At 38.9% G+C, this 26,903-nt stretch overlaps 1 protein-coding gene across 1 annotated transcript in view; it reads left to right on the top strand.

Annotated features, from left to right (window-relative positions):
- LOC112112035 (dystrophin) overlaps window positions 1–26,903 on the top strand; it is a 1,981,667-nt gene that overhangs the window by 1,549,953 nt on the left and 404,811 nt on the right. The window contains exon 54 of the mRNA XM_026649948.1: window positions 1,309–1,463. Within this exon, the coding sequence (XP_026505733.1) occupies window positions 1,309–1,463 (155 nt within the window). The remainder of the gene's footprint in view (window positions 1–1,308; window positions 1,464–26,903) is intronic.

Raw genomic sequence — 26,903 nt, 5'->3', positions numbered from 1 at the left:
CTGTTTGTTGTTTGTTTATTTAACTTGACATTCAGACTTATTTCCATCACACATCAATCTTGACAAAATAGCTTACTTATGATTAGCTTTGTGTGACGACTCTATTAGTTTAATCAAAACCAGATTTCAACATGAACATCGCTTTGGGGGGAAAGGAAAATCTATATTCCTGGAGCTTTTTCCCACTTGAAAAGGAAGTCGTGCCTCACTTTTCATTTTCTGCAGAAAGTTTCTAATTTATACAGCCAGCTACTGATTCTAACAATCCTTCCATGAGAGTTTTTGGCAAATTATAACATACTTTTGTACTCACATTGTCAAAGATGTTTGGTAACCTATAGATTTGTCTTGCCCTAAGAGCTGATCATTTGTATTGTTACTGCTGTTTGATTACAAATAATGGAGGAGACATGGATGCACACAGTCTTTTACAGATGTTGGTTATGACAAGCAGACAAACAGGAAAAGCATATGGAATTTGGTTCCCCATTGCAACCAATGCTCCAATCTCCTGGTCTGCTTTTCTAATGAGGAAGGAATTGTTAGTTAGCAGATCTAGATAAAAATTAAAATTAACACAGAATTATGTTCAAAATTGTAAATGCTTTCTTAAAACTATTTCCAGAAAAATTGGGAAAGGTAATCGGCATTATAATAACTTACTATTAGGTTTAACAATATTCTAGTATTTTGATGTATGCAAGTTTAGTACTGATCCAGTAGATGGCACTAATTACATAAACAAATAATTCTTAATAAAGTGAAAAAATTCAACAGACGTGTTATTTGTCCAAGCTTTGGTGTTACGTCACATTGTAAAAAAAAAAAAAAAAAAATAGGCCTGGCAGTAATGTGTTTTACTATGTTCTTTTTCCTATTTCCCCAGCATTATGAATTCACCATCACAGAGACAAAAACAGTCAGCATGCACAATAATTTATTCAACTATTTATTTCTGAGAAAAGAACTATTATGATTCCATTCACTAGTGTACCAATTTCGGCTGCCACATTTTATCTTGCACTGAAAATGCTGTTGGTTAGTCCTGTCAGCCACTTGTTGGTAGTACTGCAGTCCTCTTGTGTCCCATAACTTTGAAAAAAAAAATGTCTGGCCCTAACAATCAGCAGATGTGACAGATGCTGTTTCTGTTATTACCAGCAACCAGAAGATTCTCTCTCTCTCTTTTTTTTTTAATCGGGAAGGTTATAAGGTTTAAAAGTTCGTCTACCTTTTGAATATTCAAGATATATTTTTAAGGGAAGGTGAGATTCATTCTTTTGTTTTGTTTGTTTGTTCCCCCTCTAGCAATTTTCAAAAGAGCTGCGGCAGTGGCAAATACATGTGGATGTGGCGAATGACATGGCACTTAAGCTTCTCCGTGATTATTCAACAGATGACACCAGAAAAGTAGAACTGATGACAGATAACATTAATACCAGTTGGGCTACCATTAATAAGAGGTACAATACCATTTCTAGCACTAACGTTGTTAAGCTTCACTGAATTGCATTGATCTACTTTAACATTTAATGTAGTGATTAGGTGGCAAAATGGAAGGGAGGTACCCAAAGAAGCCCAATTGTTTTTTTCTGTAGATGCTTATCTTTTAAATGTCATTTGGGGGCAACCACTCTGACATGAAACATTAGCATTTACCAGTTTTAAACTGCTTTTACATATTAACCAATTGTCTAATTAACTTTAGTTAATTCATTGTGTTTCATTACGTTCCGTAGATATTTAAATTAAGAAGGTTTTTTTTTTTAGTTTTCTAACTACTATCTCAGCATCTTAATCTCTATACAATTGTAGGCAGTGCCATAAATTGAACATGAAAATGACACATCCCACTGAAACATAATTCACAGTAGAAGCATTATACTATATCTGTGAGAAGAATCTACAGCCAAGATTTTTATTTTTTTTAAGATTAGATTTTTGATTAAACCATTCAGGATTACGTTCTGTAGTCTCTCAATGTTTCGTATAGATACCAGTGCATTACTAAAAGCTATGTTTACATGCTGCCACCAAGTGTGAATCATCCAGTACAAAATCTATACGGGAAATTTTTTGCAGGATAAAAATAATTTTATTTAAAGCGGTAAAACTCAGATTCAGAGGTTTATATTGCTGTACATTAAATGCGATACATAAAAAAGTTAAGTTGGAGTTACTTTAACTGGCTTAATATCTAGGATTAAGTTTTATCTCTTATAAGCAAAACCAAAATTGAATGAGTTTTTAAAATGTTTTTAATTAAAGTTCATGAACAAGGTCAGCAAAGAAAATTTAGTTAAATATGCAACAAATTCAGGGAATTTGCTTGCATAGTAAAAGCTACTTAAATCAGCAGTGACTAGAGGAATTCATTCCCTTTTTCTCTTTACTGCTTTTTTAATTAATTTGGTATTCATATGCCTCCACAACAGTTCATTTTAACAGCATTTCTGTTGCAACAGAACTATTCCCACTTTAGCTCCAATTGAAGCACAAAAAAAGATAGTATCAGTGTCCTCTAAGCAGCATTGTAATCTGAAAGTTTTGCTGGGGAGAAGTACCATAGCTAAACTGTGAAATGTATTTTAAAAGTAAAAAGAATTTCTGTAGGTATTTCTGACCTTATTGTTGATGGTAGCCCTCTTCCTGAAAAGAGATATGTCTTGTGATAGATGTGCTCTGAGAAAGCTGTAAAACCATACAAATTGGTCTCATTATCTCCCTCGTGTTTAGGGGGGTGCTTGGGACTCCATGAGAAGGGCTAGATGTCTGAGGTTCAAGTCCAGAAAAGGAGGAAGTGAAGTTGGTAGGTGATGGGGAAGCAAATGGAAGAATTGGAGGGGATTGTGTCAGTGCTCTGAATTAGGGAATTCTCACACTTGTGACAGACTCACATTTCTGAGGTCTTGCTAGATCCAGGGCTGCTACTGAATGGCTCCAGTGTGCGGAAGCAGCAAACTACTAAGGAATTGTAAATTGTTAGCTCCTCAGGGCTGAGACCTAATATGCAATCTCTTACATATCTGTAATGGAGCTAGTCCATAGCTCACTGTAGATAAATTATTGTATAACAAAATTTTCCCACTTATATTAAAATAAAGCTATCTAGCTTACCAAGTCAACATTTCAACTTTAGGAAGTGTCAGAGGGCAGAATCAAACTTACACAGGCTACTCTAAATGTGGCGTTCCCTAGCTTTCAAGTATGCCACTTTGCAACCTAAACATCTTTTAATTTATTGTAATTTAATTTTTGTGTGCAATTTCCCTTGTTTTTAAGTTTAAAAAATGTTGTTATATATAACTGTAACAACCACTGTAATGGTGTTTGGCTCAGCTCCACCTGTATTAGATGTCAAAATGAAATACCAATCACAGTAGATTGTACAGATGTTCAAAATATAATACTGCATATTCTGTTGGACTTTGATAGGCTTCTCAGGCATGGCTCCCCTTCAGGGGAGACAGACCCGCCCTACACCCATGAGCTGAATGGGATCAAGCCCCAGGCAGATGCCTAGGGGCAGGGCTCCAGCTCCCAGAGTCATGTGGCATCAGAATCTCAGCTTTTGTTTTTTAAAAATATTGCTTCCAACCTTCATGGTTGTGAAGAAACTCTGGAAAATGTGAGCCAAGTATAACTGATATGACAATGTCTGCCTGAATTAACAGACGGCCTCTACCAGAAGGATGAGCAACAACCGCTAGAGCATGAGCTTCCAAATACCTGTAAATCAGAACAGATATTAGCAGCTGTTAAACCGAATTAAGAATGTCCACATAAGGGGGTTTCACCAATTTGACTAAATAGATTTAGAAACCAGTTTAGTTAAATTAGTGCAATTGTTGTATGTAATCAGGGCCATAGATAACCTAAATATAAGTGTAATTTGTGCTTTCCCAATAATAATAATAACATGAAGTTTGTGTAGGGTAGGGTGACCAGACAGCAAGTGTGAAAAATCGGGATGGGGTGGGGGGTAATAGGAGCCTACATAAGAAAAAGACCTAAAAATCGGGACTATCCCTATAAAATCGGGACATCTGGTCATCCTAGCGTAGGGGGGAGGTCTGCAAGTCGATCCTGCAGGCCATGGATCCCAGCTTTGTGAGGGACCTTTAGTGTTCCAGTGCATGGGCTGAGAAATCCTCTATTATATGGATCATTTGGTCTTTTACCTGACCCCAGCCCTCCCTTGTGCTGGGAACTTGGTCCTGGTAGTGAAGGCAGGGGGCTGGACTCGATGAACTTTCAAGGTCCCTTCCAGTTCTAGGAGATGGGATATCTCCATTAAAGAACTCAAGGCAAAAGAAGCATGGAAAATACTCCAGCCACTCCACTGTCTGTATCATATTTCCACAGCTTCATCTTTAATAGGGAATCCCCTTAAAGGGGGATTTGGGGCTGCATAATTCCTGTTATCAAGGGGAAGGAACACAGGGCCTGCACTCAGATGGTCTTAACCTTCTCCCAATCTCGCAGGATCCTTGACCTATTATATGGGGTGGTAAACCCTGCCCATCTCTAAAAGCACAATTGGCGAAACCCCCCAGAGATTTCCTTCCATTAGCTCTGGCGTGGGAGGGGCGAATGGAGCTCCGTATCACGAAATGTCAGTTCCGCTGCAGAAAATCATCAGATTTGTTCAGTACATTTAACAGTTTATAAGCACTGGAGTTTTTTCCTTTACAAGACAGCTTTCAGATTGTTGCAAGGAGCAAAATAAGAGCAGCTATATTTTTAGGGTAGGGGCATAATTTACTTTGGAAATACAAAGGTGAAGAATATGCTCTTTCTCCATCACTGGCCTCCTAAATTCTCTAGTCAGATGCATGTGCGTTGATTTCATGTTCTTTTTCTGAAGAAACCGTTTTATGGATGAAGTATTGGTCTTGTGAGTCAGTGAGCTGATATTGGCTTAGGAATTTATCTAAAAAAGTAAGAGTCCTGGATTAGAATAATTGCACTTTAGGGATATCTAAGTCAAGACTTATATATTCAAGCTCTCATAAAATGCCTGAACAACAAGGGAAAATGCACCAGCTGCAAATTTTTTATTTATTTCACATTGAATCTTTATTTTAACTGGGGTTATTACTTTGGGGATTATTACCATCTAAAATGCATTTTCATAGGGAAAGAAAAAAGAAGTAAAAAAAAGAATGGTTGGTATTGCTTTGAGTTGTTTTCTACAAAGCTAACATTTATGGCAACATTGTGTGTCAGTGTGAATGATGTCAGCCACCCTGTCCACGAACCATAGGTTGATAAAACAAGAAACAGGCAAGCACCAGTAAAATTGCTACTCTGTCTGCTGGTGATAGTTCTGCCAAAGCAAGCACTTCAGTCATTAAGGCAACATCTGCTAGTTTGTATTTTGTTTTGCTTAGCTAGATTTGCAACTGATTGCTGTGTGTTTACCCTTTGCTTTACCATGTTGTTTTATAACATTGAACCATAATGAAAATGACATTCTGACTCTTGTAATAGTCAATTTTGTTAGCATTTGATGGGTGCTTCCCTTTTGACTAACTTGTTTTTTGGTAGTAGCTGAAAAGATGCACTAGCAGCATATGTACTGATTAGTTGGGCAAGAGCCAGGTTGACTTGTAAACATGTGTCTTCCTCTTCTCTTTCAGAGCATTAACTATCCCAGAAATAACTGTATTATTTACTAAAAGGCAATTAAGGAGAAAGTGGTCTGTGCTCCCTGAATTAGAAACAACAAATCAAGCAACTGAACTAAAATATACTCTTGAAAAAAAGGTGGAATGTAGGGAGCAACCATCAAAAATATTCTGGATGTAAAAATGCATATTACAGTACTATAGGGGTGTTTCTTGAGTTTTCTCTCAGCCTCAAAAATGAATTAGGCTAATTTCCTTCACTGCTTTTTTATTTGTTTGGACATTAATATAGGCTCTGATTCTGTCTTTAACTTTAAGCACATTTCTTCTCTAGCGATCCATTCAAGCATGTGCTTTTCTTTAAGTTCCATCAGTTTCAGTGGGAAGTTAAGCAGATGCTTATGTTTGCTGAATTGGGGCCCAAGTGAGGAAATTTGTTACACTTCGTCAGCATTGGAGTTACTCAGAAGATACAGTAGAAACAACACTTTCCTACTGAGTTAGAGCTCTGTACATCTGTAATGCATCACATATCTTCAAATATATGTCTCTTGCAGATGATCAAGCTTCTAGGTTTTGTGGAAGTCTGACAAATTAGGCAATATGGCAGTGGTGTTAAACATCCTGGCCCACTTCAGATGCTTTTCTGACCCTTCTGACAGAGTCTGCAGAATGAAAGCTTCCATCCAAAATAAAGTAACTTTCTAGCCTAGCCCTTATCCAGTGTAAGGGATGAAAAACCAAGGAACAACAGCTCTAAGAGATGTCAGCTGTTACTATTCATCTCCATAGGGTTGTTAACTCTTATAATTATGAAACTTTAAAAGCTAGATTTTCAAATAAATTAGGTGCACAAGTGTGCATCAAATTTGCACAATTACCTGATTGTGCATGTAAATTGTGCAATTGCATGTGCAAATAGCCACACAAAAGACAGAAATAATGGTGGTAAAAAAGCACCATACACATTTTTTCATCTACTGATGCTGAATATGACTGTAACTGAAGTTACTGCATAAGGTCCATACTCTAATCTTGCTCTTTGTGAAAATCTCTCATTGTTAGCAATGGGAGGTCTGTTGTGGATCAAGAATATATGTAGTCCTAACTGGTAAACTTAGCCTTTATATAATTCAAACTGTAATTTATTCCTCTTCACAAAGTGGGTTTGAAACCCCTGCTTAACAGGTCCTCAGAAGCCAGATGTGTGAAATATCTTGGCTTGTGCATTGCTGCTCCCTAGAGACGATACTAACGAGCCTTCTCCTTGAGGCACTTTGGGTGAATCGTCAGGTGGTCTGTGGGCTGATCTGAGGATGCACTGTAAGATGGTTGTTTTTAATATTTTGATTTTAGAATTGAGAATTACTCATCCTATAAGACTGGATTAATTTTCCTGCATAACAGCTAACTGGAGGGAAGGGCACAGTGACTTGCCTGTCCATATTGTCAAGGCTCAATAAATAGCCTTCTTTTAAAAAAAATCTGAATGTAGTGCTCATGAAAAGAGTTTGCGTGATAGCAAGGGTTATTGAAGTCTTATATTTAGCCTTAGGGCAAATATAACATAGGCTGAGTCTATGCAAACTTCCCCATGTCATCTGGTCTAAAGACTGGTCTAAAGAGACCTTCGTGAGAGATAAGAGAGTACTTAATTACTGACAAAAATCACAACTTTTTGGCAGTTTCCACAGAAGCCAAGGATAATTTGCCAGGCATACTGGCATCTGGCTAGTTATCTGCTGAAAAATGGATGGAATCTATCACACTGATTTCATATAGGACACCAACCGCCATCAGGTGGTGAAAGAGTTTAGTTTCTCTTGACTTGTGCTTAGAGATATTATTTTCTCATTAAAAACAAACAGCATTTCAGGCCATAGCTCCTTCTGAAAGTGCCTCAGCAGAATCCATTCCTTATGTCAATGGAAGAATTCACATGTATATTAAAATGCCTATTGAACTTTCGGTGCACAAATAGAAGAGCCAGCCCCACTCTTAAATCATCAATAGACCAATTTACACATGAAATTATATGATTTATACCAAAAAATCAGGATTGGTCTCAGTAGCTAAAGACCTTTGGGGAGCCAGCACTGAAGACAGTATTTCATTGCTGAATTTAGACCTGGAGGAGTGAGGACACAGTGCACTCGGGGGAGGGAGCGGAACTGGGTGGGAAGAGGTGGAGCAGGGGCGGGAAGAGGCGGGGCAGGGCTGGGGTCTTGGGGGAAGGAGTGGAGTGGGGGTGGGGCCTGGGACCAAGCCGGGGGTCAAGCACCCCCCGGCTCTTTGGAAAGTCAGCGCCTGTGATCATGCTATTACATCCAGGATTATGTTAAGGAACAACCAGTCTATAAACCAATACATTTCTTCTAAGAGCTAATTTAGCATAGTTGGCTTGTAATATTATTTGAATAAGAGAAACAAAGAAAGGTTAGAAAACATTTAAGCCAGTGCTCTTTACTGAAATGTTGGAAGCCGAAGGTTGATTCCAGGTCCTTATCCCTGTCTCTTCAAGCAGTAGGCTCTAAAAATGCTTTGCGGGCAGATTGCTTAGCTGTTTGGTGTAGCTTCTTGTGCAGTCCGAAAGTGACCCTCCTCCATATTTTCAAATAAAGATGATTCCCTTTGAAACCTGTCCAGTGGTACCAGACAGGTTCGAAAGGGAATCCTCTTTATTGGGAAAAGGGTACATGTGGCACGAGAGCCTCAAGTCTTTGAGGTTTAAAACGTTGGGTATCTTTTAAGCTTCCTAAGGGATGTTTAAAAGAGATAAAAGCATTCTTAGTTTTCTTGATTCCATTCTACAACTATTACTTTTTGAAAATACAGGACACTTAGGCTTTAAAAAAGATATTTAAAAGAGCTATGTGCTGGCAGGGTTTTAGATGCTCTGAGATCAAGTGAGTTATTCCAATAAATAACCTGCTACATTCTTCATACCCTCTTTAAAAAAAAAAAGCCTACAGAACCTTTTTAGTGATAATGAACTTTAAGGAAGCTATGGTGAAAAGTCCTTTTATTTGCTTGTTTTTTTTTCACAATTTGGCATTGCAGGTTCTTTTACAATGGATGGAAGGATAGCTCTGTTCAATGAAAGACAGCCTAACCTGGCTTCATTGGAACACACGCTAGTATCAAATATAATACATTCAACTCTCCTGCTGTGATATTAATTCTCTTTCCATTGTTATTTTATCTCACTTGTGCCCTTAGAAATGATAGTAATTTTGGCAGGATATTGAAAAATATAGTTCAATTTTTTTAAATGGCCAAAGTTTCTAAAAGGTAAGGGAGCTTGAAAGTCATATAACCAGCTTCCACACAGCCACACTTCTATCTGCACACGAAGCTAGATTCAAGGTAAATTCACTCCCTCTGCCAGCACAGACACTCAAGTAAGTGGACCGTAAATCTGTAACTTCCTCTCTTTATGCCAAGAGAACCTCAGGTGCCCAATGCTTCCCAAAATGTTTTTGGCATTGGCTGGGAAAGACAAGTTTAGGGCACTCAGGACAGGTTATGATTCACCACTTCGCCTGCAGTGGAATTTTTCTGGAGTTCTGCATGGAATTAAAACAATTTAACTCCAAGGGGAATCTCAAGAGAGGCCAGCAGCAGTAATATAATCTGCCCTCTCGCAAGGTGAATTCCTCATGTGGTATAAAGAGCCTTGCAAACCCAGGGAGGTGTAACTTAATCATCGCTGTCATGCCAGTTAAGTAAACAAAACTGTAGACTAGCACAGCATGCTCCTATATATCTCGTTTACTGCTCCCAAAGACATCTGATCATATGGGTGTCAGATTAGTCCATGTAAATACAAACTAATTTAGCCCTTAAACACATATCCCAACAAGTGTTATTCTTAATGTCATTTCTTTTTCAACTTGGATGGCCACAGGTGTGACATTGAGTTTTTTGGTCCTTTTTGGTAAATTCAGCTGATTTAAACAAGTTTTTTTTATTGTATCATTAATGTGAATGGTTTCATTACAGAAGCAATAGAATGGAGGGAAATACTACTTTGTAAACATGCCTTCAGCATCCAAAACAGAGAGCAAGGGAGTTATTAAAAAAAATAAAAGTAGTTACCCCTAGAAGACCATTCCTTTCAGCCATGACCGTTTGTATTTTGTTTTCATATTTGTCTCATTTGTAGTTTTTACTTCGGCCTTGAGTGAAAGAAAATGCTGCAATTTTGTCCCTATTTAGCATATGCTAAACTCTATTAATGGCTTTCCTGTGGAAATATTGCCGATAGAGTGCCCAAAGTCCATCATAACTCTAGTTTTTGCTGATACATTCATGTCATGTGTAATACTTTTGCACATATGGACTGATTAGCATTCAGAAATTGGTTGAGGACAGTTAGAATTTAAAGTACCTGCTGCAGTGTAACCCAATCAAACAATAATAATAGTTAATGGAATAAAACTGTTAAAGAAGGACAGTTTCATGTACTAGCCTCATAAAACATAAAAGTGACACAGCTCAAGCTTTTAACAAATTAATTTCAAAGGAATATTTTATGTTTAAAATCTCACTCTTTTGCATACAAATGTGTGGGGGTTTTATGAAGAGTGGAGCAGTAAAAAGTCCAGTCAGTCAATTTTTGTTCTGAGCCTTTCTGAAAATTCAGCCCGATGGGTAGTTTTTAGTCTTAAGAGTAAGATTTTCACAAGTACTCAGCATTGTTCTATGGGCCAATATATACTGTTGACTTCGTGGGAAGAAAGATCAGTGTTGAGTACCTTTGAAAATCTCACCCTAAACAAATGTTACTGTTAGTCTGTTGGATAAATTAAACTTTGTCATGTCTGTAACAAATGATTATGGTCCTGAGCCAAAGCCCATTGCAATAAATGAGTCTCTTTCCATTTCTGCCTTAGTGGATTTAGGATCAAGCTCTAAGCCTTCTAAAACAACTAAATGAAGGAAATTAACAAATGTGGTTGGCCAGTAGAGTGTCAGCAGGGATGAATTTGACCTGGTGTCAATTTTCTCTTGGGTTATTATGATTGTAATAACCTTGTTGTGTTTTGTTCTTTTTTTAATGTGTAATATTTTTTTTACAAAATGTAATGTCAGTGGAAGATTGACAGCTCTGGTGCCTGATTATTTTTAACTTCAGAACAGTTACAGCATGGGCATGGCAAGCTTCTCTCCACTGGCTTGTCAACCACATTTAAAACTGAGCAGGTAATTCATTCTGTCCATTAAATCCTGGGGGTCTCTGCAGAAATTGCCAGCAGCAGTGATAATTTTGGTAGCATTCTTTTTTCTTTTAAATTTGGAAACCTGTCAACTAGATACTGAGTTTGGATCACAAGTTATTTTATGTAGGCCATCAGTCATCAGATGGCAACAACTTTAAGTTGGGCCAGAAAGAAATCAGTGACACATAGGTGAAAGGTTACCTCTCTCTTATTATCAATCCCCTGCTCTATGCACAGTCCCTGAGCAAATAACAAAAAAACCCAGAAGAGTACATTCGTGACCTGTCGCAAAATGTTAATAAGTGGAAAATTGAGAGGAAAAATGTGGTTAAACCGATAAGTCTCAGAGGAAGAACTTTTATAACACGTCTGATACGTAATAAAGGAAAAACTCCAGCAAGGAAAAGAGGAGCTTCTGTAAAGGAATAGCTCAGTGGTTCATGTAGTGTGGGCAAAGTGTTCATCCTGTTGCACAGTGTTCTGTACCAGAAACATAAGAAGAAGGCAAAATAAGCCATATTGTGCCCCATAGCAATTGTAATGGAGAGAGATTTCTTCATAATCTCATCTGCTGATCGCTTTATGCTCTGAAACATAAGAACTGGTATCTCTTGAAATTGTTACCCTAGCTAGTTTATCTTTTCTTAGATTATTTTCTCATTCAATATACATAACTAGTCCTGTTTTGAATCCTGATGATTTTTTTGCCTCACAAATGTCCTGTGGCATTGAATTACCCAGGTTAATTTTATATTGAGCAAAAAAGTATTTCGTTTTTATCCATTGATGTGTGTTGCCTTCTCATTTTTGAGTTCCTTTTTCCACTTGCCCCAGGGTGCATGGTAAAAAGAAGCCTCTTGGAATGACCTCCCCCTGCAGTGTGTCACGCTCCCCTTACCCCTTTCCTCCTTTCTATATGTTTCTTGTATTTCCTCTCAAATATTTTATATTATTCTATTATTTTTGTCATTTACTTCAAGGAAACCAATGCATTTCTGCAGCAACAACAAAGATGTTCATGAGAACCTATTTTTTTCTAACCCTTGACAGTGTAATCTCATTTTTATTTAAAATAAAACAACCCTAAATTATCAGTATCCTTTAAGTCTCCTAGTGCATTCTGCGTAGACTGATTTTTTTTTTCTGTTTTAATTCGTAAATTCTTTGGAGGAAGAATTGACTGTTGTTATATAGTTTTAATCTCATACTGCCCTGAGCTTTGGATCAGGCTCAGGGCAGTATGAGATTAAAACTATATACCATGGTAGTCAATCTGAATCTTTTCATTGACTTCAATGGTACTTACAATGAATTATTAATAGCTGGCCATCACAGTATTCTGGGCCATATTCTGGCCACAGGAGATGGAATTTATATGTCCCTTTGGCAGTTGATTCTCAAGCTCCACAGTGGGCAATCGTTCGACGAGGGTGTAGACAATTGTACCAGCACTGCCCAGCCTCATGGTTTATCATACAATAGAGGCTGCAGAAGGGAAGCATTGAATCAGCATATCCCATATCTGCCCTGGCCCATATCCTTTTTGCCCAGTGCTTGCCCCTTATACCTTCAGTCCCAGCAATGGTTTTGGCCACTTGTCGCTACTGCTTCCTTCCTTCTTGGTGAGCTTTCCATGTTGGGAGCCCTGTCCAGGTAGAACCCAGAAGAAACTCAAGCTGATTCCAGCCCTGTTCATAATTCTTATTAATTGTTCCTCTTACGAAATGTCTTTCCTCATCATGCCACTTCTCTTTTGTAACCTTTATTTGCACCTTATTTTCTAGTTCTCAGATAGCCTTTTTGAGATGAGACGACCAAACTGAAATAATATTAGGGGTGAGCATGTACCATTGATGCATATTGAGACTATTTTTATTGTGGTCGTCATTACTCTTCTTAGTATAGTCTAACATCTAAGTCTTCTCTAGGGCTGCTGCTGCACACTGAAGTCTTCATTAAGCAGTTGATTCTTAAATAAGTTTTTTCTGTGAGGTTACCACTAATTTAGAACCCATCAGTGTGTACAAGTAGTTTAAATTGTTCCTTCCAGTGTTCATTACTTTGCACTTGTCTACGTTGAATTTTCTGCTATCATGTTGCCCAATTACCTAGTTTCATTTGGTCTTTCTGGAGTTACTCACAATTCTTCCTGGATTTCACTAATGTAAATAAAAGTGTGACATCAGCAAATTTGCCACCTCACTCTTTACTGCCTTTTCCAGATGGTTAATCAATATATTGAACACTACTTTGTACTGATCTCTGGGTATGCTGCTATTATTCCAAACTGAGTGAGCATTAACGATGGCATATATTCCTACTCTTTATTTCCTTCCACTTTACTTGTTTGTAATCCATGACCGAACTTTACTTCTCAGCCCAATATTGCCAAATTTCCTTAAGAGCCACTTGTTTGGGACTTCATTAAAATACCTTTGAAAATCTAAATACATTATAGTTACTTATTTTCAGTTTTTACCTGTTCTATTTCAATTAATTCTAACAAGAAACAGAAAATATATTTTTCCCAAGCCATGCTATTTTGTCCTATAATAGTATATTTATCAAGATACTTTTATAACAGTATTATAATAATTTTCTAAAGTGTTTACAAGTTATAAGATAAACTTTTATTTCACAGGATCATTCTTTATACTAAGTAAGCACAGCCTACCTTTTAGTACTCTGGTATAATAACTATTTTTATGATGAATTACATATCTCAGCTACTTCATTTCCATTTTCCTTCAAAATTTTCTGATGAAAACCATCATACAGTTGTAGAGATTTATTGGAATGTAACATCTCAGGGTTTTCCACCACATTATTTTGGATACCTATTTCTCTGACAATGTCTCACCTTTGCTACCTGTAAAGAGTAAACTAGGGAAAAGTATTTTTATATTATCTTCTTTAAGCAAAAACGGGTGTAAAAATATCATTTAGATTCTCTGCAGTTTCCTGTTCTGCCACCTTTGATTGCTAATGTTTAGTTAGCAATTTCTATTTAAAAAAGTCTGATTACAATTTAAAATCAAGATTCTGAAAATATTCCTTAGAATATTTATGCTTACTTTTGATTTCTGTAATGACAAATTACATAACCATAGTGTCTTTCAGAGATAGATTATTTACTATAAGAAATATTCCTACACTGAGAACTAAGCAGTCTCAAATATGAAAATGTGAAGCTTCTGATGGTCCTTTCTTTAAGGAGAGTAATTAACATTTATAGTATTGGGTATTGATTAATGTGCATCCCCCACCATGTGATTTGCTTGCTTTGCAGTCAGCCACACTGATTGTAAGTTGTTTGTAAGAGTGTAAGTTGTTGACCATGATTTTGTGTTTGTTTAGTGTCATCAACAAACACTGAAAATATCTAGGAAAAATCCCACTCACCTTGTTCTGGAGCAAATAAGCTACAGTCAAATAACCTTCATTTGTATAATCATGCCTTTTCAAATTGGGTTTATTAAAATAATATAAATAAGCCATTGCTTATTCAATTTGATATTATGAATAAACTAGTATGCTAACAATCTTGGTCAGCTCTGATCATATAAATATCATTTAGTAATGTTGGGATTTTGTGGTTCCCAAATGAGTCAGATGCCGGGCAGAATCAAGGGTCTTCGATTCGATTCAATTCAATTCAACAAGGCTTTATTCAGTGTGCACAAAGGGAAAGCCCTTGGTACAAAAATCATCCAGAGTCCCTCCAACAAGGAGCCCCTCCCATTGCTATTTTATAGCACATGGCAGTTACTTAACAAGTTACATAACACACACCTCTAACCAATCATATTTAACCTTTCCATACATGGATTTGTTCATCACATGCTTATACTTCTCCACTCCACATGTTGAGCTCACCCCCCTCCCCTGGGCCTTTTCTAGAATGTTCTTAGGGTGGTGAGCCACAGCATGCTTCTTTACCCATAATTATATTTTGTTTAAAATGAACACAAGCATACCCTTCAGTAATATCAAATCATTGAGATATTTTTAATGTAATGAATGGATATCAAATGACATGACCCTGCTTTGGATCATCGAGAATGAGGTGCATTTGTTACACAGTAGGTTAGAATGGGACTTCAATGTATTCAATAACTGCAAATAAATCCAGGTAGGTTTTAAAAATACATGATTTCCTCAAAATTTTGTACCTTTACATTTTAGATGGGTGCAAAGGTAAAATATTACTGCATATGTAATTTATTCAGTAACATATAGAAAAGTAGAGACTCAACGTTAAGGACGCATTAGGCACATCCTGTTGCCAAAATATCACACTTGTTATAACAATAACCTTCTAATGACATTTTTCAGCTTAAAATTGCTCCCGCTAACTTTTGTGCAGTCAGTACAAGTATTTTATTGCAAGAGAATAAAGTGGAGCCGTGGACAGATAATTCTGTAAAAGTTGTCTCTTCCTGGTAATGCATTTGTAAGCTTCCTCATTAGCATTTTTAACAAAAAGGTGACAGTTGCCTGTACTATGAATATCTGTAAAGTGCTTAAATATCAGTTATACCTCATTTCTTGCTAATTGCACCATAATGCACCCATCTAAAGCATTTAGCCGAGGTTGAGTAAATTTTGATTTCTGTGTTAAGATTTTGTGTGACACTTCTGAAAGGGCATAGCTCTAATTTTCAGTGTTTTATCCTCTTGCAAATTATTTTACTTATAAGAATAGCAAGGCAAATATTTTCCCATCGACTATTAATGTCCTTCTTATATTATTTCAGAAAATGCCTTGCAGAATTACATTAAAAAAAATTCCCATCTTAGAACAAAGGGCTGGAAAAATTAACCGGACACCTACTGTCTGGAGGAACAAACCTTGCAGCCAAAGATGGATAGGAAGTTAGAGAAGCCCCAACCTGCAAGCCCCAAAACAATACCGCCCCCCAGCTACTCAAAAAGGAGTTTGGCATTTCTATCTTGGATCCTGTTGGTCTTACTGTCTTTCATATCAGCCTCTGACAAGAAGACATCTGATAAAAGTGAAACTTAGCTCTGCTACAACTTTGTGTAGAGCCAGTTTTCCTGCACCATGTTAGAAAAGCTAGTTAGAATGATTGCTTTAATTTATGCTGGTTGCGAATGGCACTAAGGAGACAAAAATGTAGCCAGGAATTGGCATGGGACAGGGGCATCCCAGCCATGCTCCTATGTGAGTCTTTCCCATGTGAGTGGCAAGTCACTGGAAGATCATCACTACACTGGGGTGATTCCCTTCTGCCCCTCTTCCACCAGGCTGGGGAGTGCCAGACTACACCAATGGAGTGGCACACAGCTGCCCATGAAATATGGCCCATTATCTTTACATGTTTTTTACTTGTGTGTACATAGTGGGCCTGATGCAGCACCAAATGAAATCAATGGGAATTTTCTCATTGACTTCTCTTGGTACTAAATCAGGCATAATAATAATGTTTGTCTTGCTATAATTAAACCTTATTTTATATATTTTATGTTTATAAACCATATTTGATGTTTCACATGCTAAAGTGTAGATGATAAAACCAAAGGCTGAAAGACTAACTTAGAAGCTTCCATTTGAAAGGTAGTCATTTAGAAAAGCACTCATGGCTATATACTTGCATTCCTAAATATTTTTTCCTGCACCATGTGATTTATATATACCATATATACTCGATCATAAGCTGGTTCATTTAAGCCGACCCCCCCCCCAAGATGTATACGTAAAAATGGAAAATTTTTATGACCCGTTCATAAGCCGACCCTATTATTCAGGGGTCAGCAAACTTTGGCTCCCGAGCCATCAGAATAAGCCGCTGACGGGCCGAGATGGTTTGTTTACCTCGAACATCCACAGGCACAGAGGTAAACCTAAGTAAACAAAGTGTCCCGACATGCCAGCTACTTACCCTGACGGGCCTGGACAGCAACTGGTGGGGACATTTTTTTGGGGGGGGAGAAGTTGGGGGTCAGGGGAGTAACCCCTGTGACCACCCCCCACATAACCCCACCCCTAGCTAGGGACCCCCACACTCTCCCCATCCCATCCCTTCCCACCATATCTGGGGAGGGCCAGGGGAGGATGTCTATGATCTGGCTGGAGCTGCTCCAGCAGGCTGGGCAGCGTGGCCGCAGCCTGCTCCGGCGGGCCAGACCGGGCGGCGCGGCCACAGCATATTCCAGTGCACTGGGCCGAGCAGCGTACTCCAGCGGGCTGGGCAGCATAGCAACAGCCTGCTCTGGGGGGCGGGGCTGAGTGGCATGGCTGCAGCCTGCCAGCCTCAGAGCTACAGCTGCTTCAGAGGCTGGGGGGAGAGCAGCGTGGCCAGAAGCGGAGAGACTCTGGCCCCGCCTCTTCCCTTCTGGCTCTGCTGGCTGTGCTGCCTCTCCTTGCTCCCTCTGTTGGGGGGAGGGGCCGTGTCCCACCTCTCCCTCTCTATATCCGTTCATAAGCCGACGCCCTTCTCTGGTGCTTCCCTTTTTTACTAAAAAAAATTCGACTTATGAACGAGTATATATGGTGTGTATATATTTGGTAAGAGAGTATGAACTTGTGTCCTTGCCTTCTGGCTTTCTTCTCAAAGCACATTTATCTGAAATGGGTACATTTAAAAAAAATAGTTATTGTTTACATTAGCAAGTTAAATTGCTACATCCATCACAACACATTTTCACCTCTGTAGAATTGTAAACATGAACTTATTTCCCAGAAGATGAGCTGGGCTGCAATTTTCAGCTAATTGGAAGAAGCAGACCTGAGTCGAGTACTGTCAGCCTGATTTCAGTCTTAAGATATGATGATGATTATTGTGTCAAATGCAATCAAGAATGTGAGCCTTGAAATGACAAGAGGCCTAGCTGTTTTTAATTCAGGTTTTTATATCAAGTTAGACCTCCTGTTCACAGATAGTCACATCTGGTTGCAAAAGAATACTATTTTATATGTGCAATTTAGCTCTTTGTAGACTCTGAAAGAAGTTAGGTCTGCGAAAGCTTGATGTTTTGAAATCTGCATGACACCACTATATTCCTCACATAATCACCACTTTCAGCTTCTAAAATAGATTGTCACATACATGTCTGTTTTAAATAGTTATTTTGGTTAAAGAGATCAAAATATGTTTGCATGTTTTGTTAAAAGACTTTATGCTGGGTCTTCCAGTGTTATTTGAATGAGTCAAGTATGAAACTATGCATTAGTGACCATAACTAAATTTTGAAAAAATTATTTGGGAACACCCTTTGTTAAGGTACTCTAGCATATTAAGAAATAGAGTCTTGGATAATTTATCTAGAATTTGTTGTGGCTAAAATCTATATGATAACCCATGCAAAAAATATAAGACACAAGCCAATAAACCAAGTTTAACTTAATTTTAAAAGTACAAACAAATGGTGTTGTTTCTGATGCTTATCTGGGAGAAGAAAAAAATTCAGATTGTTTTGTTTTATTTGATAAGATTAAGTTTTTGATGAGTTGGTAATGATGACGAGATCATAGAAACAAAACTTACATAAAAAGGGTGTTTACTTGAAGTTCTTTCCAGGATGTTATAATATCACCAGGTAGTAGGATCCTCCCTGCTAATATAGAATCTGTGTCCTATATCTGTCTTTTATTGATTGAGTCCCCATGATTTATACCTATCAAGCACCAGTTCTCTGGTAGTTTTTACTAATTTGCTCTTTTGGAATTTGTTGAAGCAGAACTAGGGCCCCAGTTCAGCAAAACGCATGGAGTGGAATCCTGGCCCCATTGAAGTCAATGAGAGTGTTGGAATTCATTCTGGGGGATTTCACCGTTAATGCTTTAACATCAAGCGTGGGTGCTAAAGTTCTATTGAAATCAGTGTGACTTGAGCATTTGCTTAAATTTAAAGCATGTGTGTAAGTGCATTGCTCAATTGGGGCTTGAAGGTCCATCATCTCTGCTTTTTCCTTTCTTTTGCGTTTCCAATTCAAATAAAAAAAAATATGGAGATATACCCCTCTCATAGAACTGGAAGGGACCCTGAAAGGTCATCAAGTCCAGCCCCCTGCCTTCACTAGCAGGACCAAGTACCGATTTTTCCCCAGACCCCTAAGTGGCCCCCTCAAGGATTGAACTCAAACCCTGGGTTTAGCAGGCCAATGGTCAAACCACTGAGCTATCCCTCCCCCCAGTACAAGTCAGGTGACCGTCCAGTTTGCAGTCCAGCACTTTGCAAACATCACAGAAACTATGGTTACTAGGTTACCTGTATGTACTGTAATATATAATCTGTCCTGGATCACTTCAAGCTATGCCTTCTAGGGCATGACTTCCATTTTATAGTATGAACACTTTTTACATTCAAGTATGCTCTAGGACTTTCGAAACAAACATACTGGAATATAAATAACAATTGTGTGTACATATAAATAGTAATGGGTGAGTGCATATATGCGTGTTCATGTATATAATTTATGGTAGTAGGTCTTAACTAGTACTAGTTACTGTATTGTAGATCAGTATAGGAAGCAGGAGCCTTTCTTCTAGCTGCTGCTTTTGCTACATCTTCTCCAGAGGCTGGGTAATTCATAGCTACCTATAACTTCTAGATTGAATAGTACAGCACTGGACCTCCATTGTTGCGTGATAGTGCTGATTTTCTGTACTTGTAGGTTTTTTAGAGATTTTATTCATAAAAACCAAGGTGACAGACATTCATAATGCTTATTTAAAAAAAAAATGTCTACAGTCACTTGTGCTTCAATTTAATCTACGTATTACATTGTGTCCATTGCTGTGTTTTGAGAGTTCTGGTAGGAGTCTGCCCTCCTCCGTAAGAAGAAATATAATGCAGTTACCCCTGCATAGGGTGTATTATAGCCACACATCATTATGTAATACACAGAATAACATAAACTATAAATATTAACAGAAAAAAGTAAGTCGGTTTGGAAAATAAGACCTGTTCTGTTTCATAGTAGCAGGGAGACGCCCCCGACTTACGCAATCGTTCCATTCCAGAAAGCCTTGCGTAACTCGAATTTTGTGTATGTTGGAAACATATACCCGTACATTAGGCAAAAATTTCTGCAACTATTTCTGGCTTATGGAACTTTTTCCGTAAGTGAGAATTTGCGTAAGTTGAGTCTTGCATAACCAGGGGAGTGTCTGTAGTTTAATGCCACCAAGCTCAACATCTGGAGGTGGCAGCTTTAACTGAAAACTATGCTAATAGTTTAATAGTGTCTTTTCTGAGTCTTAATTCATCTAATGTAATGCCATCAATTATTAAATTTAGTTGTTTATACAGTAATTAACAGTAAGAAAACAAATGCCTTTAAAACCTAATTATTTTGATGATCAGTCTTAATTACACTTTGTAAGCCAAAATTGTATCTGAATAATTAAACTAGTTATTAGATACCACTGTTGACTGCTGTGAAATTGCAAGAGTGATATGTATTAGACTGTAGTAAAAATTGAAATTGTCAAATATATGATTTAAAAGGGATATACAAAAAGAAATAAATGAGGTTGTGGGCATTTCTACTTCTTTCTGATGCACAAAGAATGCAATAATCATTTATTATTACTATTATTATTAATAATATTATTCCCACGATTTATCTCTTACCTTAGAAATATCAGGAATGTTAAGTCTCCTCTTCCCTGTTTTTGTTTAGCACTGCTTGGATGCTTTAGAGGGTGGATTGGAGTCCTTCTTAACCCAGAATTATGACAAGAGAGGGGTGCTGAATTTTTAAGAAAGAGATATTTTCTCCTAAATGTATGATTTATATAGGTTCCCAAAAGCATCTCAATCTCTTAAAGAAGGGCATCGGTACTTTTCCTTTGCTTTTCAGGTCATCTTTAATTGATTTTTTCCCCCCACTATGTACACGGTGATTGTCACATAATGTTTAGATTTTTTTTTTAATCCATTACTAATTTTTCACCCATGGTCTCTGGGAAACTGCAGAGCTCATTGGCATGTTGCAGTTGTGAAGAGATTATTAATGGATTAATATAAACCCAAGTGAATCTAAAAAAATTCATTTCTGACAGTTGGAATATCAACTCTGATTATTTAAACAAAGGATTTCAGATACCTGCTTCATTTTTTTCACTTATTTTGTGTAGTTCATGTGATCAGTATGATAAATAATGTTAAGGTAGGATGCTCATATGAAGAAAAACTCTATTTAAATAATATTTTGATTAATTATGGGTCATATCAACCTCTTTTACCATGGGGGAAACAGGGAACAGTGGAGAGAGCTAAGACAGAAGGGAAATCCTCTGAGGTTACCTTGCACCATTCTCTCTGGCTAGAAGGGTTTTAGAGGATTTGGGTTTTGGAGTCTTAATCCCCTCCTAACTACATGGATCTTGGGGATCTATGAAGTGACTCTCCTTTCAGGCTGAACCAGCAGCCATTCTCTCCTGGTAGTGTGACTCCATGTTACTGGCAGCAAATATCTCCACTCCACCTACAATGATCAACACTCCCCACAACACATCTTTCAAGATACATAGGTCTGACACTTGCCTATCACAACATGAAGTTTACTGTTCAGTGCACTAAATGCCCCAATAACATCTATATAGGTGAAACCAACTAATCACTAGACACAAAAATCATAAACAAAAACACCGTATCACCTCTTGGTGAACATTTTTCACAAACCAGTCACTCTGTATCTGACCTGTCAATCCTTATCCTCAAGGGAAACCTGCATAACACTAAAAAGACAAGCCTGGGAGCTTTAAATACACAACTTTGCTAGACACTAAAAATCATAGTCTTAATAAAGACACTGAATTTATGGCTTATTACAGCAATCTGTAATCCACTATTTCCCCCTCTCCCCCTCGGTCCCAAGACTACAGGTATATTAATGGGCCACTTCACCTTAAATAGTCCTTAGAGTATGTGCTAACTACTTATGCTAAACTATCTGTTGGATCTTGCATTTAGCTGTGACACTCTGAGTACATTTCCCAGTCCTGAGGAAAAACTCTGTGTAGCTCAAAAGCTTGTCTCTCTCACCACCATCAGTTGGCCCAATAAAAGATATTACCTCACTCACCTTGTCTCTCTAATATCCTGGAACCAACACAGCTATAACAACACTGCATTTCCCTCTTATGTACCTCTCTAGCACCCCCAGGAGCCTGGACTGATTAACACCAGCTTCTCAGGGAGCTTCCTGTTTCCTGCTGCTTCCCTGAACCCACTTGAGGAGAACAGGCAGTCAGCTGAAGTAGTAGGAGCCAGTTAGGCCCTTAAGACGCTACTATCTTCCCTCACTCCGGCCCTGCTACCAGCCTGCTTGTTTGCCCTCTTCAATTGAGTGTTGAGAGCCACTATAGCTGGCACAGAACAGCAGTCATGAGTGAAAGAAGAAAATGCAGCATTCAGAAAAAGAAAGAAAGCAAAGGAAGCTTTTCTATCTAAGCAGGAAGGATCTCTCCTGAGATACATAGACACAAATAATAAATTTGTTAGTCTCTAAGGTGCCACAAGTACTCCTGTTCTTTTTGCGGATACAGACTAACACGGCTGCTACTCTGAAACATAGACACAAATGTTCACAGTGAGCCTTCCAGCCCCAGTGAGGATGTGAATGGTGAGGAGATGCCTGATCTTCCAGTTAGTCAGAGTGCAGGTGACCTGGCAGCTACTGCAGCATCCATCTCTCCATCTCAAATGGATGTAACCATGCACAATCCTGAAGAAAAATGTAGGTCAGAGAAGAGTGTGGTGGAGGCGCAAGAAACAGCTGCTGCTGAGTTTAGTTCCTTAAGTCTAGATGATCCAGGACTGTGGACCCACTTGAGCAGTAGCCTGAGGGACTTCCTTGTACTGCATGGGCCACAGCAAGTGAAAAACTTCATGTTCCCCAAAGACAATGAAAATGGAAGTTTCCATTCAACACATTACTGGCGTGAAATCCCCAATGGTGACAAAGTGGGGAGGCCATGGCTTATGTACTCAAAACCCCAGAATGCTGCATACTGTTTTTGTTGCAAACTCTTCCAGTCCAATGTTCCAGCCACATTGGGTTCTACAGGACAAAGGACTAGAAAAATCTGGCTAGAAATCTGGCATGCCATGAGAAGGCAGCAAATCACCAGAGAGCATTCCATAGGTGGAAAGAGCTTGAGACAAGACTAAGGTTAAAGGCCACCATAGATGATCAGCATCAAGAGAAGATTGCATCAGAGTGTCTTTACTGGCAAAATGTTCTGAAAAGGCTCATTGCCATTGTGAGAATGCTTGCTACCCAAAACCTACCACTGCATGGCACTTCAGATCAGCTGTATGTGCCAAACAATGGAAACTGCCTTAAAATTGTGGAGCTGATGGCTGAGTTTGATGCTGTACTTCAGAAGCATCTAAGAAGAGTCACCACCCAAGAAATGTACACACACCACTACCTTGGAAAAACAATTCAAAATGAGATCATACAGTTACTGGCAACAAAAGTCAAACAGAAAATTGTGGCAGATCTGAAGTCAGCAAGATATTACTCTGTTGTTCTGGACTGCACACCTGACATTAGCCATACGGAACAAATGACTTTAATGGTACGTTTTGTAACAACAGCAGAACCTAGTGAAAATGTCCCTGTAATGGTGACTGTCAGAGAGCATTTTCTAGAATTTATTGACACTGATGATACTACAGGAGCTGGTATAACAAATGTGCTTCTTAAAAAGCTGGACGATATGGGAATTGCGATAGCTGATATGAGAGGTCAGGGCTACGATAATGGTGCTAACATGAGAGGAAAGAACAGAGGAGTGCAGACACAGATTCAAGAGTTAAACCCTCAAGCTTTTTTTGTCCCATGCAGTTCTCATTCATTGAACTTGGTGGTCAGTGATGCAGCATCAGCTTCTAGTGAGGCTGCTGAATTTTTTAATGTAATTCAAAGCATCTATGTATTTTTCTCTGCATCAACTCATCGATGGCAAATTTTGAAGCAACATCTGAGAACATCCTCTCTGACACTGAAACCACTGAGTGCCACATGATGGGAAAGTGGAGGCGATAAAGCCTATCAAACACCAAATTTGGAAGATAGATGATGCCATAGTTGCCATTATGGAGGATAATGCTATGACAGGAACTGTTCGTGGGAGAACAGTGGCAGAGGGAAATGGAATCACCAGAAACATACATAACTTCAAATTTCTGTGTGGCCTACTGTTATGGCATGACCTACTGTTTGAAATAAATGTTGTAAGCAAGAGACTCCAAGGTGTTGACCTTGATATATCTGTAGCAATGGAACAACTGGACAAAGCAAAGTCATACCTACAGTCTTACCGGTCAGATGAGGGATTTCAAAACTTTCTGAAGAGTGCACAGAAGTTGGCAGAGGAACTTCACACTGAAGCTCTTTTCCCACCCATTCAAGAATACAAGAGTCACCGAAGAAGATGACATTTTGATTACGAGGCACGGGATAATCCCATAAGAGACCCCAAACAACAATTCAAAGTTGAATTTTTTAACCAGGTGCTAGATTGTACAATACAGTCAGTTGAAGAACGTTTCATGCAGCTCAAGGAACGCAGCAGTATATTTGGGATGTTGTATGATATTCCAAAACTCCTCACTATACCTGAAGAAGACCTACACCAGCAATGCAGGGCACTAGAGACAGTGTTGGCACATGATGACATGTGCGATATTGATGCGAGTGATTTAGGTGATGAACTGAAAGCCCTTTCAAGATACATTTCAGCAGGATGAACTCCAAAGGCTGTTCTGGAATATATGTGCACAAATAAGATGATCATCCTCTTTCCAAATGCTTTTGTTGCTCTGCGCACACTTCTAACACTTCCTGTAACAGTTGCCAGTGGAGAATGCAGCTTCTCCAAGTTGAAGTTAATAAAAACACATCTACGCTCCACAATGACACAGGAGAGGCTGGTCGGCCTTACAACCATCTCAATAGAGCATTAGCTGGCCCAGACTGTGGAACTTCAGGAAGCAGTTCAAATCAAATCAAGAAGGCACAGAAAGTACCACTTTGATCATTCAAACAGATAAAAATGCTAGTGTTTACTATGCAGACAAGAAAAGTTACATTTACTGTTCAGGCATTTGAAAGTTAAGTGTTACTTAAAATTTTTGAACAAGGCATTTTAAGTTGTTAGTTCTCCTTTATTGGGGTAGGTAGCAGAGCAGTACCATGAGAGGAGTAGAACAGGAAGAAGGCAGAATTGAGACCTTTTAAAGTTTTGGCCCAAACGAGGGGGAAAGGGGGTGTCATTTGAGCTCCCGCCTCAGGTGCCAAAATGTTGTGGGCCGGCCCTGCTTAGGGGCCTAACTTCAAGAGAGAGTTCTTTGCTGAGGACCCTAGTTCAGGGCTGGAAATTCCATTAGGCAGCAGGGCACCTAGGGGGTAGGTTTACCATGCTGAATGGAGTAACATCTAAATGCCTTTATGGATCCTGGCTTAAGCTCCTATGTCAGATATCATCTAAGTCCTCTAGCTCTTGAGTGGATCACTGAAACATATTCAGCCACAGAGTAAATGGTTTCAGAAAGGATCAGTGCCCCCGCAACATTAGTTCCTCAAGGGATTTCTAGTCGCACTGTAGCTCAGCTATCACAGAAGAAATCTTCAAAACTACCATCAGTCATCTATCAACATTTTAATAAATCACTACAGACTTTACATTTTAACCTTCAGCAGAATCACCTTGTGGCAAGAAGGTGCTCCTCACATAAATTCATATTACTAATGTGAAGGATTTTAGGTCAGGATTCAGAATGGGAAGCATATTATGTGATTATTTTCCTTTCTGGAATTGACCTATCCTTCATCTCTTGAAATGAATTATTTCAGTATCTCTGCGATGGCCCCTTAACAGGTCAAAGTGTATCATTGGAATTAACTGTTCCAATTCCATTTTGCAGTTACGCATCTATCATGATGGCAGAAGGGATGTGGCCAAAGCCCCTAGCCTTGTGGACAAATGTGAACTTCCTCCATTACTTACTGGAAGGGAGGCACAGACCAGAGGGTCTTGGATTCAGAGAGTGATTAGCCCCAGAAAATGAAATTTCGGGTAGCTTTAAATTGTGCTGAATAGAAAAGAGAGAAAATGCACTTAAATAGAGGAGCTCACAAAGTGTAGAATTAAAGCCTCTAACCGATACTGAGCCAGCCAGTATCCAACATATTTTATCTTACAACCCAACGTGGTAACATTAGACCACCACAGCACACAGATAGAAGTGTGATTTAGCAGACCATTGAACACTGTGAATTTCCCCATTAGATCACTCTTAAAGAAACACCTGTTCTAAATAAATTTATGACAGTCCACTGGGATATGCACAGTGGGTTTTTTTTTTTTTTACTTTCTGCAGTATTCATTTATTCTTATGAAAATAATGAAGAATACTTACTGTGACAGGGTCAGGCCAGATGGCTACAGGAGAGTGGTCCTGTTGGGATCCTGGAAGTGGGCAGGTGGAAGCCCGCCCACTGCTAAAGGATCTCCCCAGCCTAAGGGGAGGATCCACAAGGTCTGGGATCTCAATTAATTACGGGGGACAACTAAAGATATAACAGGGACAGGAGTGAGGTCACAGGGCTAAACGAAGGGAACCTGATGGGGACACCGAACAGAGAACCCTGGACAGCACCCACTGCTGCTCAAAGGTGTCAAGGGAGCCAGCAGATGCCGCCCAGAGGAAATCTGCCCGGATGCGTGAGCGGAAGAAGGATCGGAAATAGGCCCCGCAGTCGCAATGGGTTATGTGCTTTTTGTAGTTTACATTGGAATAATACTTTGAACTTGTTATGCTGCTTTTCATTCAGGAATTTAAAAGCACTGTTTAAACATTAAGCCTCACATAACATACCATGTAAGAACATAAGAACTGCCATACTGGTCAGACCAAAGGTCCATCTAGCCCATAATCCTGTTTTCCGACAGTGGCCAATGCCAGGTGCCCCAGAGGCAATGAATGGAACAGGTAATCATCAAGTGATCCATTCTTTGTTGCCCATTTCCAGCTTCTGTCAAACAGAGACTAGGAACACCATCCCTGCC

This window comes from Terrapene carolina, unplaced genomic scaffold (assembly GCF_002925995.2).
Source record: "Terrapene carolina triunguis isolate 2854851 unplaced genomic scaffold, T_m_triunguis-2.0 Scaffold23, whole genome shotgun sequence".
NCBI classification, from domain to species: Eukaryota; Metazoa; Chordata; order Testudines; family Emydidae; genus Terrapene; species Terrapene triunguis.
This window is presented reverse-complemented; position numbering and strand designations above follow the sequence as displayed.